Source organism: Cherax quadricarinatus, chromosome 13 (genome assembly GCF_038502225.1).
Source record: "Cherax quadricarinatus isolate ZL_2023a chromosome 13, ASM3850222v1, whole genome shotgun sequence".
NCBI classification, from domain to species: Eukaryota; Metazoa; Arthropoda; class Malacostraca; order Decapoda; family Parastacidae; genus Cherax; species Cherax quadricarinatus.
In genome coordinates this window covers 47,808,293-47,823,670 of record NC_091304.1, presented here as the reverse complement: position 1 = coordinate 47,823,670, position 15,378 = coordinate 47,808,293, and the positions used below count along the sequence as shown (strand labels likewise).

The window sequence follows — 15,378 nt, the reverse complement described above, 5'->3', positions numbered from 1 at the left end:
AACGTAAGTTAACAGAGACGTTGAATTAGCGTGTTAGAATACGAGATAAGGATTAACACGAGCTGACAAAGATAAAATCTAATATTTAAGAAAATTAATAATAATAATAATAATAATAATAATAATAATAATATTAATAATAATAATAATTTTATTTCAAATTGATGTACAGATTTACACAATAATTTGAAAGATCAAGTGTGTACAGCATTTCAAACAACAGTATCAGAAACCACAAAACAGCACCTAGAACACTAGTTAAAAATAATTATTTAGACTCAAAGCATTCAGCTAATATACAACATTTATAAAAAATTATGATCCAAATATAATACGGACCACAGGGATTCTTTTAATTTACTAACAGCCTCGTTTCACCTCTGACCTTAAAAATTAAGGTTTTTTTCATAAGGACATAAGAAAGGAGGAACACTGAAGCAGGCCTACTAGCCCATATCAGGCAACTCTTTCTAAAACCCAAACTAACAAAAATATTAGTCCAACCTATTTTCAGTGCTACCCAAGGCACAAAGGTTTGATAACCCTATTAACTGTGACAGTACGTGTTCGTTGCTAACCAGGGGGAAAAATGGCTGCCGTCAGCCTCGTCTGTTTACAAACATGTCCGCTGGTTCTGCCACGCTTCCCACCGTGAGGTGATCATTGTGGTACAATCCATCATTAAGGTTCTTTGTTCTCCTAGCGAGTGATGTAGTTGCATGACGCTGCAGTTAACATCAGAAGCTCGGGTGACCGAGACAGACTGAACAAGCGTACAAAATGATTAGAGTCTTGTGTTGGTCGAGGGGTCTCACGAACTGACTCGGGCCGCCTGATAAGACTTCCAACAAGTGTCCGACAACATCAGCGGTGGAGATGGGTCAAGGGTAAATAGAGGGAGCAGCGCTGATATGGTTCTCGCCGAAGACTCCAAGAGACCGGTAGCAGAAACCAGAGATCAGTAGAAGAAACCAGAGACCAGTGGCTGATTTATGGGAGACTGTTAGAGATTAGAAATTTACAGTGTAACCAATGCAGTACGATTTTTGACTGAGGCAAATAGTGTAAGATAATATTAAACATTTTAAAACGTTGATGAAATAAATGAACAAAGCTTTCTTGAACTGAGGAAAAATATACCGTAAGAAGGCTAATATGCACAACTCTCACGACCGGGTACGATTATCTGACCAGGTTCACATGACTTGTATAGATTAGAGATTTTCTAGCTGTTGAGATAACCAGCTAAGACACAAGTAGGTGAGACTGAGGCCAGGCGTCCTATTGGCAAGGTGAGGCTAGGGGACCTATTGGCAGGGTGAGGCTAGGGGACCTATTGGCAGGGTGAGGCTAGGGGATAGCTCGAAAGTCAGATCAATAGCTGACTCATCACGGGATGCTATTAACGACCTGCTGGAAACAGCTGCTGAGACTCAGAAGACTAGATGGAATTACATTTAACGACGCTGACAACACTACATTCTCACGAGAAAGGCCGAGGTGAAGAAAGGCAGACTTTTCAGAACTACGTAATTTAGAACCTGAACCAGATCAGTGACAACCAGTTCTTGAGGGGATGCCCAAGTACTCTTCTCCCTAGGAATTATAGACTGAATTTGCAGTGCTATTACTAGTGAACCTAAACTTTCAAGATTCCCAAGCTTAAAAGCCCCATTCCAGGATTGAAACTAACCAGTTTCATACCAAGGTCTTCCTGACCTAGGAGTTATACACATAACTCGCGCATAGAAGAGAGAAGATTACGACGACGTTTCGGTCTGTCTTGAACCATGTACAAAGTCACACTTTTATTTGTGTATTGTTCAAGTCACAGTATTGTGCATTTCTTGTTCTTTACCGACCTATTTGTTACTCGTAGGTCCCAGAATTCTGAGCAAGTAGATTCAGCTCTTTTCAGTTATTGTTTAGGTCTCAAATAATAAGCTAGATCTCTTTCTGTTTCAGATGTATAAAGGCTGCATGCAGACTTATACATTATCATAACCCTACGGGAACTGCTTCATAATGCTCCCTGATTTGTATACATGTCAAGGAGGACGCAACACAGAAGAAAAAGAAAGTGAAAAGAGTTTCGATAAGTTATTGTGTCCGTCATACAGATTTTAAGTTAACTTGGCGATGTTAAGATACAACGGGTTGAGGTTTATGTTGATAGATTTATATCTCGCGGCTAGACGGCAATAAAACAGCGTTAATGGCCGAGCCTCTGGTTTAAATGCACGCTCTCTCCAAGTAGACCAAGGCTGTCCTTTCAGTTCACAGACTCCTTCAGGCCGCCAGCACTTAATTGCAGCTGCTCAGCGCTGCTTTGTATTTCGTGGTGATGAGCTCCAGGATCTGGCTCTTCGGAAAGTCCTTTTCGCTAACCGTCGAGGCAATACATAGCTTGCTAACACGTAAGCATACCAGCTACAATGAGTCCTTAAGCATCTAGAAATCAGAGCTAGTGAGTGCATTTGTTGATAAAAGGCGTATTAAGTTAGCGTAAAGTGGGAGGAGTCAAGTTCCACACGCCACACTGCCCCAGATCCTGCAGGCGTGGTGAGAGTCTCCTCACCTCTCTGGCTAGCTAAGGGGTGGGGCCCACCACACTAACCACGCCTCCCGCACCGTTTCAGACACGCCCACTCCATGAACTTGCTCCCTCAAACTTGAGGTTATGCAGAAGAAGAAAGCGAAAACTATCAAGTTGTTATCACGTTCATTTTATAGGTTTTGTAGGTCGTGTAGATAGCGACGTCGATGCCAAACGTTCCACCAATTAATAATTAACACTTGCACTATAAGAGACAATAATTGAGTGGTATATGTCATAATTTCCAGGAAGAAAACGACTCTTGGTGCAGCAGAAGGCATACAGTTATATGCACATAAAACAACAGTAAACATTTCTTAAGTGTTACAAGTTATACAGATAGTGTGTTAAGTTTCTTAACTGACGTTTGAAGAACATTTTTTGTGTTTAGATCGTCAGAGGGACCACACGGTACTCTTATACCATTGAGCTAAAGTTTCCCCCAAAAAGGAGAGTATAAAGGGGTAAGAGAAGAAGCCTCAGGTGTGTTGGTCAGGTAGAGCGGGACGGGTGTGCGAGCAGGCAACGCGTGTGTCTGCAGCTCAGGTGCTCCAGTTCTCGTTAGCTTGAGCTCACCTGGCTGGGCGGGGCTCATGCAAGGGGGCCGGGCCTCGCCATGAGGTTGTCGACGGCTTCTTTGCGCCGACTTTATTTTTCCCTAAGAACTAATATTTGCTGGGATTTTTTCTCCTCGCATATGCACTTATACCGAGCCGTTCTAAAAGTGGGAGAAAACTGGCGGACGTGAGGGAAGAGGGCGAGCGGTAACGAGGGCGTGAGGTTGTTGGGCGGTGACTTCGACAACCAAGCCACCCACAGGGCCACACGAGCAGCGCGGGTCTCCCACTCTCGCCCCCCCGTCACTGCGCAAAGTCACGGCACTGAGACACCACCGCCCAGACCACCTCAGCTGAGTCTCTCATCTCAGCCTGGAGTATCTCCCCAGGAAACTAGTGTCATCGATTAATGGTGTCCGGGTATCGCTTTTTTGTGGAATTATCTTCACTTGACGAGACTTCATGTGATCTCAGCCTCGACTGCCTAGTGCCTACAACAGTGCCAGCAACAGTGCTCTTGTTGCAAATCCAAAAAGTGTCGTGACTGTGATATTGGTGCCATTACACAAGATTACCACTTGGAGATTTGTTTATTTTTTGTCCTTCCCACGTGTTGGTGCAAGAGATGATATGTTCGAGATCATAATTACCTCAGTCTACCCCACATTGTGTGTGTGCATAGATGGAAAACGTGATGGCTAGCGTGGTTACCAACTGTCACCTCTTAGTGTGGCCCTAGTTGGTGGCCTAGCGCGACTCTTAGCCGAGTGTTGTTTAGAGTTGTGTGTGCCTGGGAACGTCGCTACACATTGGAGTTACTAATTCGTCTTCCACTGTACGCCGCCAACATGAGTTCAGAGATCTCCGACTTCCAAGACGTAAGCAATCTCACTTTGTTTACATGGTGGCGTTCGTAGTGACCCGCGGCTCGGTGTTCAAAGCTGGAATGCGCACTGTATTCACGGATGGCTGTATTTGTAAACTTAAGCAAATGCTTCTTTTTACTCCTTGACCGCAAGTGCTGTGTATATTTCTTCTCTATAAGCCATTTTTTCTTGTTAGGAATTCGATCGCAGTCGTGACTGCACTTCATGATGCAATCTGTCAGATATGTTGTACTTGCAAAAAATACCACTTACAGCTTCCTACGAAGATATGCCAATATTGAGAGCTTGCAACTATTTTTTTCACTATAATTGAATATCAAATGAGTATATTATGACAAAAATATAATTTTTGCTAGGAAGAAAAAAAAGGCTATTCTTGGGATGGGATACACCACTGTGGTGAGGCTTGACCAGCCTTTAGATGTATCAAAGACAGTGTCTGTAGCACGAACGTTCATGTACCTAATTACCCCTGTTACAATTACATGCTGATACTGAGGGATTATGTGAAGTACACTTGATCCCGCAAACAAATGCCAAGAGAAGATGAAGGCTGTGCATGGGACTCTGTCTCCTCAAAGTGGTCCCGCAGGACCAGAGGTAATGATGCAACCTCAGCAGAGACCAGTAATTTCCAATAATTATTTTTGAGCTAAATAGTTATGTTGAGAGGAAACATCTGTGCACTCTGACCGGGGAGACGGTGGTTCGAGCTTGGAGCTGTGCTTTCTGGCACCCCCCCATAAGTTATACGACAGTTATCGCTACAAATAACATGGTCATGCATGCGATAACGGGTCAAAAGTGGCTATGGCGACTCTGATTACAAGCCTCCCTCAAATGTTGACAAGCGAGACCCCGGAGTAATTGTTGCCTCGTTAAATCGAGTGTTAAGGGGTAAATTATCATGGTAAACGGTGTGGGTGGCACAGGGCGGCAGGTCTGCGGTAACACACAGCGTGTATGAGATTTCTACAGCCATCAGGGGTATGGGGAATGGGCTTTAAATTATAGTTTCACAGTGCCCACTTCACCCATAATGCCCACTTTACCAACATTGTGCCCACCGCACAGTACCCACACAGCGACAGCCTCACCTACATGGTGCTAACCTAACCCACGGTGTCTACATCATTCCCACCTCATCCACGGTGCACTCACCGTACCCACCCACCTCACCCATCACGAAGGGCGGAGTAATAGCGTGCTTATTACCCAAGCTGCCCACTAATATTGTAGTCACGTAGGGACTCTCACTCTCCTCTTCATATTCAGTTATACCTTATGATCGGAGCTCCTAATTCTAAGAAAAGCGATTGCAGGAACTAGGTAACGTGTGAAGCAGTTGAGGAAATTAAGCGAGGTTAGGTAACGATTGTGAGGTTTTTAAAGAAGGGAAATGGAGCTAGTTAGCGAGTGTGACGTTGTTGGGGAGGGAAGGGCAGCTAGGTAACGAATGTGGTTATTAGTAAAGGGAAAGGAAACTAAACAACGAGTATGAGGTTGCTGGGGTGATGAAGTATATTGAGATTCATAGTTTTTCATGAGGGTTCGAAAAGAGCGAGTACCCATCTGGTAGTGTCTCCTTGTACATAGAACATTGTGACCACTATATATATATATAAAGAATTTCTTATATTAACTTGTAAGAAACGTTCAGTGCGTGACTGAAACGGTGCTAGACATTTAAGTGGTTCTCTCTGCGAGAGCCACTTACTAAGTGGTCACAATGTTCTATGTACTATGACCTTTTTTTGGAACGGGGAAAACGAACGAGGCTGTTTCCATTATATTCCAGGAAAATTAATCTTTCATATACTGTTCGTCAAACTTCATTAACTGGAAACCCTTTGGCAAGATATGCTTGGTATATTTATGGTGTTTTCTGATTTGAACGGCGTAGCACAGACTTGTGCACACGGACATAAGCATGCAGGGAAAAAAAACCATTATTGTCACAACGTTTTGTTCTAAGAAGCTCCACTTAGAGCTAAAACGTGCAAATGTGTGTATTTTTCTGTAAAGTTTATTCTGTTAATAACGAAATTTCAATGAGACAGCAAACAGTTATTTTTCAATATGTTTTTTCGTCTGTTATTTTTTTTTAAATATGGTTTGGGAAAGTAGAAAAAAAGACGCAATACCTTGACTGGTACAAGTCGGTCCAAAACGTCTTCGTAAGCTCCTTTCTCCTATGGACGGATTATCTGTCACGGACACAATGTTATCGTATCAAGGGAAGATTGTTTACTAAGCTGCCTGGTGTTCCCTTTTAACTAGCGATGGTTTAAAAATCTATAGAGTACTCGAGTGTTATTTAAGCTGCATGTCACCTAAGACTTCTTGACTCCTTTTATCAGGATTAAAGTAAATATTAAGAGTATATATATGTAACTGTAAGGAAAAGAGGCGGGTCCGTACGCTCACGTCTCCCGTGCCGGGGTATACACCGCGGAGGATATACCTCCCTTGCCGGAGTATATACCGCGGTGTATATACCTCCTTGCCGGAGTATATACCGCGGAGTACATACCTCCCTTGCCGGAGTATATACCGCGGAGTGTATACCTCCCTTGCCGGAGTATATACCGCGGAGTACATACCTCCCTTCCCGGAGTATACCGCGGAGTATATACCTTCCTTGCCGGAGTATATACCACGATGCACACGTACATGTACAGTTATTCTCAGTACACACACACACACACCAAAATATAAATGCTTTTCAGAAAAATACGAAGACACTGGTGCCTGTGTATTTCCAAGCAGTGTGTAATATGAGAAGTGCTTCCTAAATAGAGTCTACACCTTCTCTCAGTACTAGCGTCAGAATCTCAAAATATACTGAGGAGGAATGTGGTTGGATATTGCGTATGCGGAGCGTCTTTGATAAACCCACGTTTACTGGAGGATAATATCTAACTGGATAATAGTGAGTCGGTTCAGCACATGTATTCGGGGAAGCGCATATCACATTTGTTTACATTATAACGGAGAGAAGGCTTCCCTTGTCTCCATCAGTGCTCCAAGAGTCGAAGATCTTAAATTGACAGTTATTACGCGAAGCATTCTGATTTCTTGTATAAAGGATAGAAGACTATTTCTAATGTTTTGTCTCTAGCTAACACACACACACACACACACACACACACACACACACACACACACACACACACACACACACACACACACACACACACATATTGCACGACCATATTTGCATATATGTAAATAACCTGTAAATTCATTCGCTATGGTTAAATTCCCATCCTGAGTAGTCTTACAGTGACTTGGGCACTGGTGACACCCTGCTTATAGTGGCCTGGGCACTGGTGACACCCTGCTTACAGTGACCTGGGCACTGGTGACACCCTGCTTACAGTGACCTGGGCACTGGTGTCACCCTGCTTACAGTGACCTAGGCACTGGTGACACCCTGCTTACAGTGACCTGGGCACTGGTGACACCCTGCTTACAGTGACCTGGGCACTGGTGACACCCTGATTACAGTGACTTGGGCACTGGTGACACCCTGCTTACAGTGACCTGGGCACTGATAACACCCTACTTACAGTGACCTGGGCACTGATAACACCCTACTTACAGTGACCTGGGCACTGGTGACACCCTGCTTACAGTGACCTGGGCACTGGTGACACCCTGCTTACAGTGACTTGGGCACTGGTGACACCCTGCTTACAGTGACCTGAGAACTGGTGACACCCTGCTTACAGTGACTTGGGCACTGGTGACACCCTGCTTACAGTGACCTGGGCACTGGTGACACCCTGCTTACAGTGACTTGGGCACTGGTGACACCCTGCTTACAGTGACTTGGGCACTGGTGACGCCCTGCTTACAGTGACTTGGGCACTGGTGACACCCTGCTTACAGTGACTTGGGCACTGGTGACACCCTGCTTACAGTGACCTGGGCACTGGTGACACCCTGCTTACAGTGACCTGGGCACTGGTGACACCCTGCTTACAGTGACCTGGGCACTGGTGACACCCTGCTTACAGTGACCTGGGCACTGGTGACACCCTGATTACAGTGACCTGGGCACTGGTGACACACTGCTTACAGTGACCTGGGCACTGGTGACACCCTGCTTACAGTGACCTAGGCACTGGTGACACCCTGCTTACAGTGACCTGGGCTCTGGTGACACCCTGCTTAAAGTGACCTGGGCACTGGTGACACCCTGCTTACAGTGACCTGGGCACTGGTGACACCCTGCTTACAGTGACTTGGACACTGGTGACACCCTGCTTACAGTGACTTGGGTACTGGTGACACACTGCTTACAGTGACTTGGGCACTTGTGACACCCTGCTTACAGTGACCTGGGCACTGGTGACACCCTGCTTACAGTGACCTGGGCACTGGTGACACCCTGCTTACAGTGACCTGGGCACTGGTGACACCCTGCTTACAGTGACCTGGGCACTGGTGACACCCTGCTTAAAGTGACCTGAGCACTGGTGACACCCTGCATACAGTGACCTGGGCACTGGTGACACCCTGCTTACAGTGACCTGGGCACTGGTGAAACCCTGCTTACAGTGACCTGGGCACTTGTGCCACCCTGCTTACAGTGACCTGGGCACTGGTGACACCCTGCTTAAAGTGACCTGGGCACTGGTGACACCCTGCTTACAGTGACCTAGGCACTGGTGACACCCTGCTTACAGTGACCTGGGCACTGGTGAAACCCTGCTTACAGTGACCTGGGCACTTGTGCCACCCTGCTTACAGTGACCTGGGTACTGGTGACACCCTGCTTACAGTGACCTGGGCACTGGTGACACCCTGCTTAAAGTGACCTGGGCACTGGTGACACCCTGCTTAAAGTGACCTGGGCACTGGTGACACCCTGCATACAGTGACCTGGGCACTGGTGACACCCTGCTTACAGTGACCTGGGCACTGGTGACACCCTGCTTACAGTGACCTGGGCACTGGTGAAACCCTGCTTACAGTGACCTGGGCACTGGTGACACCCTGCTTACAGTGACCTGGGCACTGGTGACACCCTGCTTACAGTGACTTGGGCACTGGTGACACCCTGCTTACAGTGACCTGAGAACTGGTGACACCCTGCTTACAGTGACTTGGGCACTGGTGACACCCTGCTTACAGTGACCTGGGCACTGGTGACACCCTGCTTACAGTGACTTGGGCACTGGTGACACCCTGCTTACAGTGACTTGGGCACTGGTGACGCCCTGCTTACAGTGACTTGGGCACTGGTGACACCCTGCTTACAGTGACTTGGGCACTGGTGACACCCTGCTTACAGTGACCTGGGCACTGGTGACACCCTGCTTACAGTGACCTGGGCACTGGTGACACCCTGCTTACAGTGACCTGGGCACTGGTGACACCCTGCTTACAGTGACCTGGGCACTGGTGACACCCTGATTACAGTGACCTGGGCACTGGTGACACACTGCTTACAGTGACCTGGGCACTGGTGACACCCTGCTTACAGTGACCTAGGCACTGGTGACACCCTGCTTACAGTGACCTGGGCTCTGGTGACACCCTGCTTAAAGTGACCTGGGCACTGGTGACACCCTGCTTACAGTGACCTGGGCACTGGTGACACCCTGCTTACAGTGACTTGGGCACTGGTGACACCCTGCTTACAGTGACTTGGGTACTGGTGACACACTGCTTACAGTGACCTGGGCACTGGTGACACCCTGCTTACAGTGACCTGGGCACTGGTGACACCCTGCTTAAAGTGACCTGGGCACTGGTGACACCCTGCATACAGTGACCTGGGCACTGGTGACACCCTGCTTAAAGTGACCTGGGCACTGGTGACACCCTGCTTACAGTGACCTGGGCACTGGTGACACCCTGCTTACAGTGACCTGGGCACTGGTGAAACCCTGCTTACAGTGACCTGGGCACTTGTGCCACCCTGCTTACAGTGACCTGGGTACTGGTGACACCCTGCTTACAGTGACCTGGGCACTGGTGACACCCTGCTTAAAGTGACCTGGGCACTGGTGACACCCTGCATACAGTGACCTGGGCACTGGTGACACCCTGCTTACAGTGACCTGGGCACTGGTGACACCCTGCTTACAGTGACCTGGGCACTGGTGACACCCTGCTTACAGTGACCTGGGCACTGGTGAAACCCTGCTTACAGTGACCTGGGCACTGGTGACACCCTGCTTACAGTGACCTGGGCACTGGTGACACCCTGCTTACAGTGACCTGGGCACTGGTGACACCCTGCTTACAGTGACCTGGGCACTGGTGACACCCTGCTTACAGTGACCTGGGCACTGGTGACACCCTGCTTACAGTGACTTGGGCACTGGTGACACCCTGCTTACAGTGACTTGGGCACTGGTGACACCCTGCTTACAGTGACTTGGGCACTGGTGACACCCTGCTTACAGTGACTTTGGCACTGGTGACACCCTGCTTACAGTTACCTGGGCAATGGTGACACCCTGCTTACAGTGACCTGGGCTCTGGTGACACCCTGCTTACAGTGACCTGGGCACTGGTGACACCCTGCTTACAGTGACCTGGGCACTGGTGACACCCTGCTTACAGTGACCTGGGCACTGGTGACACCCTGCTTACAGTGACCTGGGCACTGATGACACCCTGCTTACAGTGACCTGGGCACTGATGACACCCTGCTTACAGTGACCTGGGCACTGGTGACACCCTGCTTACAGTGACCTGGGCACTGGTGACACCCTGTTTACAGTGACCTGGGCACTGATGACACCCTGCTTACAGTTACCTGGGCACTGGTGACACCTTGCTTACAGTAACCTGGGCACTTATGACACCCTGCTTACAGTGATCTGAGCACTGATGACACCCTGCTTACAGTGACCTGGGCACTAATGACACCCTGCTTACAGTGACCTGGGCACTGGTGACACCCTGCTTACAGTGACCTAGGCACTGGTGACACCCTGCTTACAGTGACTTGGGCACTGATGACACCCTGCTTACAATGACCTGGGCACTGGTGACCCCCTGCTTACAGTGACCTGGGTACTGGTGACACCCTGCTTACAGTGACCTGGGCACTGGTGACACCATGCTTACAGTGACCTGGGCACTGGTGACACCCTGCTTACAGTGACTTGGGTACTGATGACACCCTGCTTACAGTGACCTGGGCACTGGTGACACCCTGCTTACAGTGACTTGGGCACTGGTGACACCCTGCTTACAGTGACTTGGGCACTTATGACACTCTGCTTACAGTGACCTGGGCACTGTTGACACCCTGCTTACAGTGACCTGGGCACTGGTGACACCCTGCTTACAGTGACCTGGGCACTGATGACACCCTGCTTACAGTGACTTGGGCACTGGTGACACCCTGCTTACAGTGACCTGGGCACTGTTGACACCCTGCTTACAGTGACTTGGGCACTGGTGACACCCTGCTTACAGTGACCTGGGCACTGGTGACACCATGCTTACAGTGACCTGGGGACTGGTGACACCCTGCTTACAGTGACTTGGGCACTGATGACACCCTGCTTACATTGACTTGGGCACTGGTGACACCCTGCTTACAGTGACCTGGGCACTGGTGACACCCTGCTTACAGTGACTTGGGCACTGGTGACACCCTGCTTACAGTGACTTGGGCAATAATGACACCCTGCTTACAGTGACTTGGGCACTTGTGACACCCTGCTTACAGTGACCTGGACACTGATAACACCCTGCTTACAGTGACCTTGGCACTGGTGACACCCTGCTTACAGTGACCTGGACACTGGTGACACCCTGCTTACAGTGACCTGGGCACTGATAACACCCTGCTTACAGTGACCTGGGCACTGGTGACACCCTGCTTACAGTGTCCTGGGCAATGGTAACACCCTGCTTTCAGTTACCTGGGCACTGGTGACACCCTGTTTACAGTGACTTGGGCACTGGTGACACTTTGCTTACAGTGACCTGAACACTAACATACTGCTTACAGTGACCTGGATACTGGTAACACCCTGCTTACAGTGACCTGAGCACTGGTAACACTTTGCTTACAGTGACCTGAACACTGATAACATACTGCTTACAGTGACGTGGGCTCTGGTGGCTCCTGAGAATCATTACTTGCAGTGATTCTCGGAAGGAGGATCGAGCCAACATCACTCGCTACACTGAATGACCCAAACGGGCTTAACACTTCACCAGACTCACAAAAGAATCACACGAACAAACATTTGCGGACGAGAACGAAATATGGCCAAACAAATAAAGTATTTACGAATGTTTAGTCTGGAAATGAAAATACGTAATCGATTGTTTTCGAACGGAGGATAATTTTTGTTCGAAATTATGGGTGAATTAGGCGAAAATGGAACACTGGAGAGGTGAGTAATTCAAGGAGGTGGATGAGTAGGGTGAGTTAAGAAAGGATATGCACCCGTTGTACTGATGGATGAATGTATGAAGAGGTGAATGTACAGTGGATGAGATAAACGAGGATGTACAGAGGGTTGGATAAACGAGGATGTACAGAGGGTTGGATAAACGAGGATGTACAGAGGGTTGGATAAACGAGGATGTACAGAGGGTTGGATAAACGAGGATGTACAGAGGGTTGGATAAACGAGGATGTACAGAGGGTTGGATAAACGAGGATGTACAGAGGGTTGGATAAACGAGGATGTACAGAAAGTGGGATATACGAGGATAATTCCAAATTTATGGACATCTTATCCACAGGGGTCGTGTGTATGTGTGTGTGTGTGTGTGTGTGTGTGTGTGAGAGAGAGTTTTAATGTGTGGGTGGTATTTACATTGTGTGGGTGGCAGTTATACTGTGTGGGTGACAGTTACATTGTGTAGCGGTAGTTATTATGTGTGAGCGGCAATCATAACGTGTGGGTGGCAGTTATACTGTGTGGGTGGAAGTTACATTGTGTGGATGGTGGAACGTGTAGGTAACGGTTATATGTGGGTGGCAGTTATAATGTGTAGGTGGCAGTTATATTGTGTGAGTGGTAGTTATGTGTGGGTGGCAGGTATATTGCATGTGGTGGCAGTTATAATGTGTGGGTGGGTGAGGGAGAGGACACAAGACAGAGAGGAGGAGAGAGCAAAGGGAGAGGTGAGAGACAATGAGATAGTGAGAGAGTAAAAAAGTGAGACAGGTATCTCTCACCAACCTCTAACTACAACCAGGGTACTGGAGGTTAGTGTACCTGCAGCTAGGATACTGGTGGTTAGAGTACCTGCAGCCAGGATACTGGTGGTTAGTGTACCTGCAGCCAGGGTACTGGAAGTTAGCGTACCTGCAGCCAGGGTACTGGAGGTTATTGTACCTGCAGCCAGGGTACTGGAGGTTAGCGTACTTGCAGCCAGGGTACTGGAGGCTAGTGTACCTGCAGCCAGGGTACTGGAGGTTAGCGTACTTGCAGCCAGGGTACTGGAGGCTAGTGTACCTGCAGCCAAGGTACTGGAGGTTAGTGTTCCTGCAGTCAGGGTACTGGAGGTTAGTGTACCTGCAGCCAGGGTACTGGAGGTTAGCGTACTTGCAGCCAGGGTACTGGAGGCTAGTGTACCTGCAGCCAAGGTACTGGAGGTTAGTGTTCCTGCAGCCAAGGTACTGGAGGTTAGTGTTCCTGCAGCCAAGGTACTGGAGGTTAGTGTTCCTGCAGTCAGGGTACTGGAGGTTAGTGTACCTGCAGCCAGGATACTGGAGGTTAGTGTACCTGCAGCCAGGATACTGGAGGTTAGTGTACCTGCTGCCAGGATACTGGAGGTTAGTGTACCTGCAGCCAGGATACTGGTGGTTAGTGTACCTGCAGAAAGGATACTGGTGGTTAGTGTACCTGTAGCCAGGGTACTGGAGGTTAGTGTACCTGCAGCTAGGATACTGGTGGTTAGTGTACCTGCAGCCAGGATACTGGAGGTTAGTGTACCTGCAGCCAGGATACTGGTGGTTAGTGTACCTGCAGCCAGGATACTGGTGGTTAGTGTACCTGCAGCCTGGATACTGGTGGTTAGTGTACCTGGAGCCAGGATACTGGTAGTTAGTGTACCTGCAGCCAGGATACTGGTGGTTAGTGTACCTGCAGCCAGGATACTGGTGGTTAGTGTACCTGCAGCCAGGACACTGGTGGTTAGTGTACCTGCAGCCAGGATACTGGTGGTTAGTGTACCTGCAGCCAGGATACTGATGGTTAGTTTACCTGCAGCCAGGGTACTGGTGGTTAGTGTACCTGCAGTCAGGGTACTGGAGGTTAGTGCACCTGCAACCAGGGTACTGGAGGTTAGTGTACCTGCAGCCAGGGTACTGGAGGTTAGTGTACCTGCAGCCAGGGTACTGGAGGTTAGCGTACTTGCAGCCAGGGTACTTTAGGTTAGTGTACCTGCAGCCAGGGTACTGGAGGTTAGTGTACCTGCAGCCAGGGTACTGGAGGTTAGCGTACTTGCAGCCAGGGTACTTTAGGTTAGTGTACCTGCAGCTAGGGTACTGGAGGTTAGTGTACCTGCTGACAGGGTACTGGAGGTTAGTGTACCTGCTGACAGGGTACTGGAGGTTAGCGTACTTGCAGCCAATGTACTTTAGGTTAGTGTACCTTCAGCCATGGTACTGGAGGTTAGTGTACCTGCAGCCAGGGTACTGGAGGTTAGCGTACTTGCAGCCAGGGTACTGGAGGTTAGTGTACCTGCAGCCAGGATACTGGAGGTTACTGTACCTGCAGCCAGGATACTGGAGGTTAGTGTACCTGCAGCCAGGATACTGGAGGTTAGTGTACCTACAGTCAGGGTACTGGAGGTTAGTGTACCTGCAGCCAGGGTACTGGGGGTTAGTGTACGTGCAGCCAGGGTACTGGAGGTTACTGAACCTACAGTCAGAGGACTGGAGGTTAGTGTACCTACAGCCAGTGTACTAGAGGTTAATGTACTTACCGCCAGGGTACTGGTGGATAGTGTCCCAGCAGCCATGGGACTGGAGGTTAGTGAACCTACAGCCAGGGTACTGGAGGGTAGCGTACGTGCTGCCAGGGTAGTGGACGGTAGTGTACCTACAGACAGGGTACTAGAGGTTATGGTACCTACAGGCAGGGTACTAGAGGTTATGGTACCTACAGGCAGGGTACTGGAGGGTAGTGTACCTGCTGCCAGGGTACGGCAGGCTACTGCAGAGCACGGGCAGGGTAGTGTACTCATTTGCACTCTCCTATATGTAGTTGCAGGGGTTGAATTCCGGCTCCCGGGCCCATCTCCGGACTGAGTTCACTATCTTCTAATTTCGTCATCACTGCCATACCTATTCTTAAAGCCATGCTATGCTTTATCTTAAGTCGATTCCGACAGATAA

The 15,378-nt window shown here is 48.8% G+C and overlaps 1 protein-coding gene across 1 annotated transcript in view; it reads left to right on the top strand.

The window, feature by feature from the left end:
* Positions 1-3,458: 3,458 nt before the first annotated feature.
* LOC128688570 (Krueppel-like factor 5) overlaps positions 3,459-15,378 on the top strand; it is a 546,357-nt gene continuing 534,437 nt past the window's right edge. Inside the window, exon 1 of the mRNA XM_053776446.2 lies at positions 3,459-4,031. Coding sequence (XP_053632421.1) covers positions 4,002-4,031 — 30 coding nt within the window. The 5' untranslated portion in view covers positions 3,459-4,001. The remainder of the gene's footprint in view (positions 4,032-15,378) is intronic.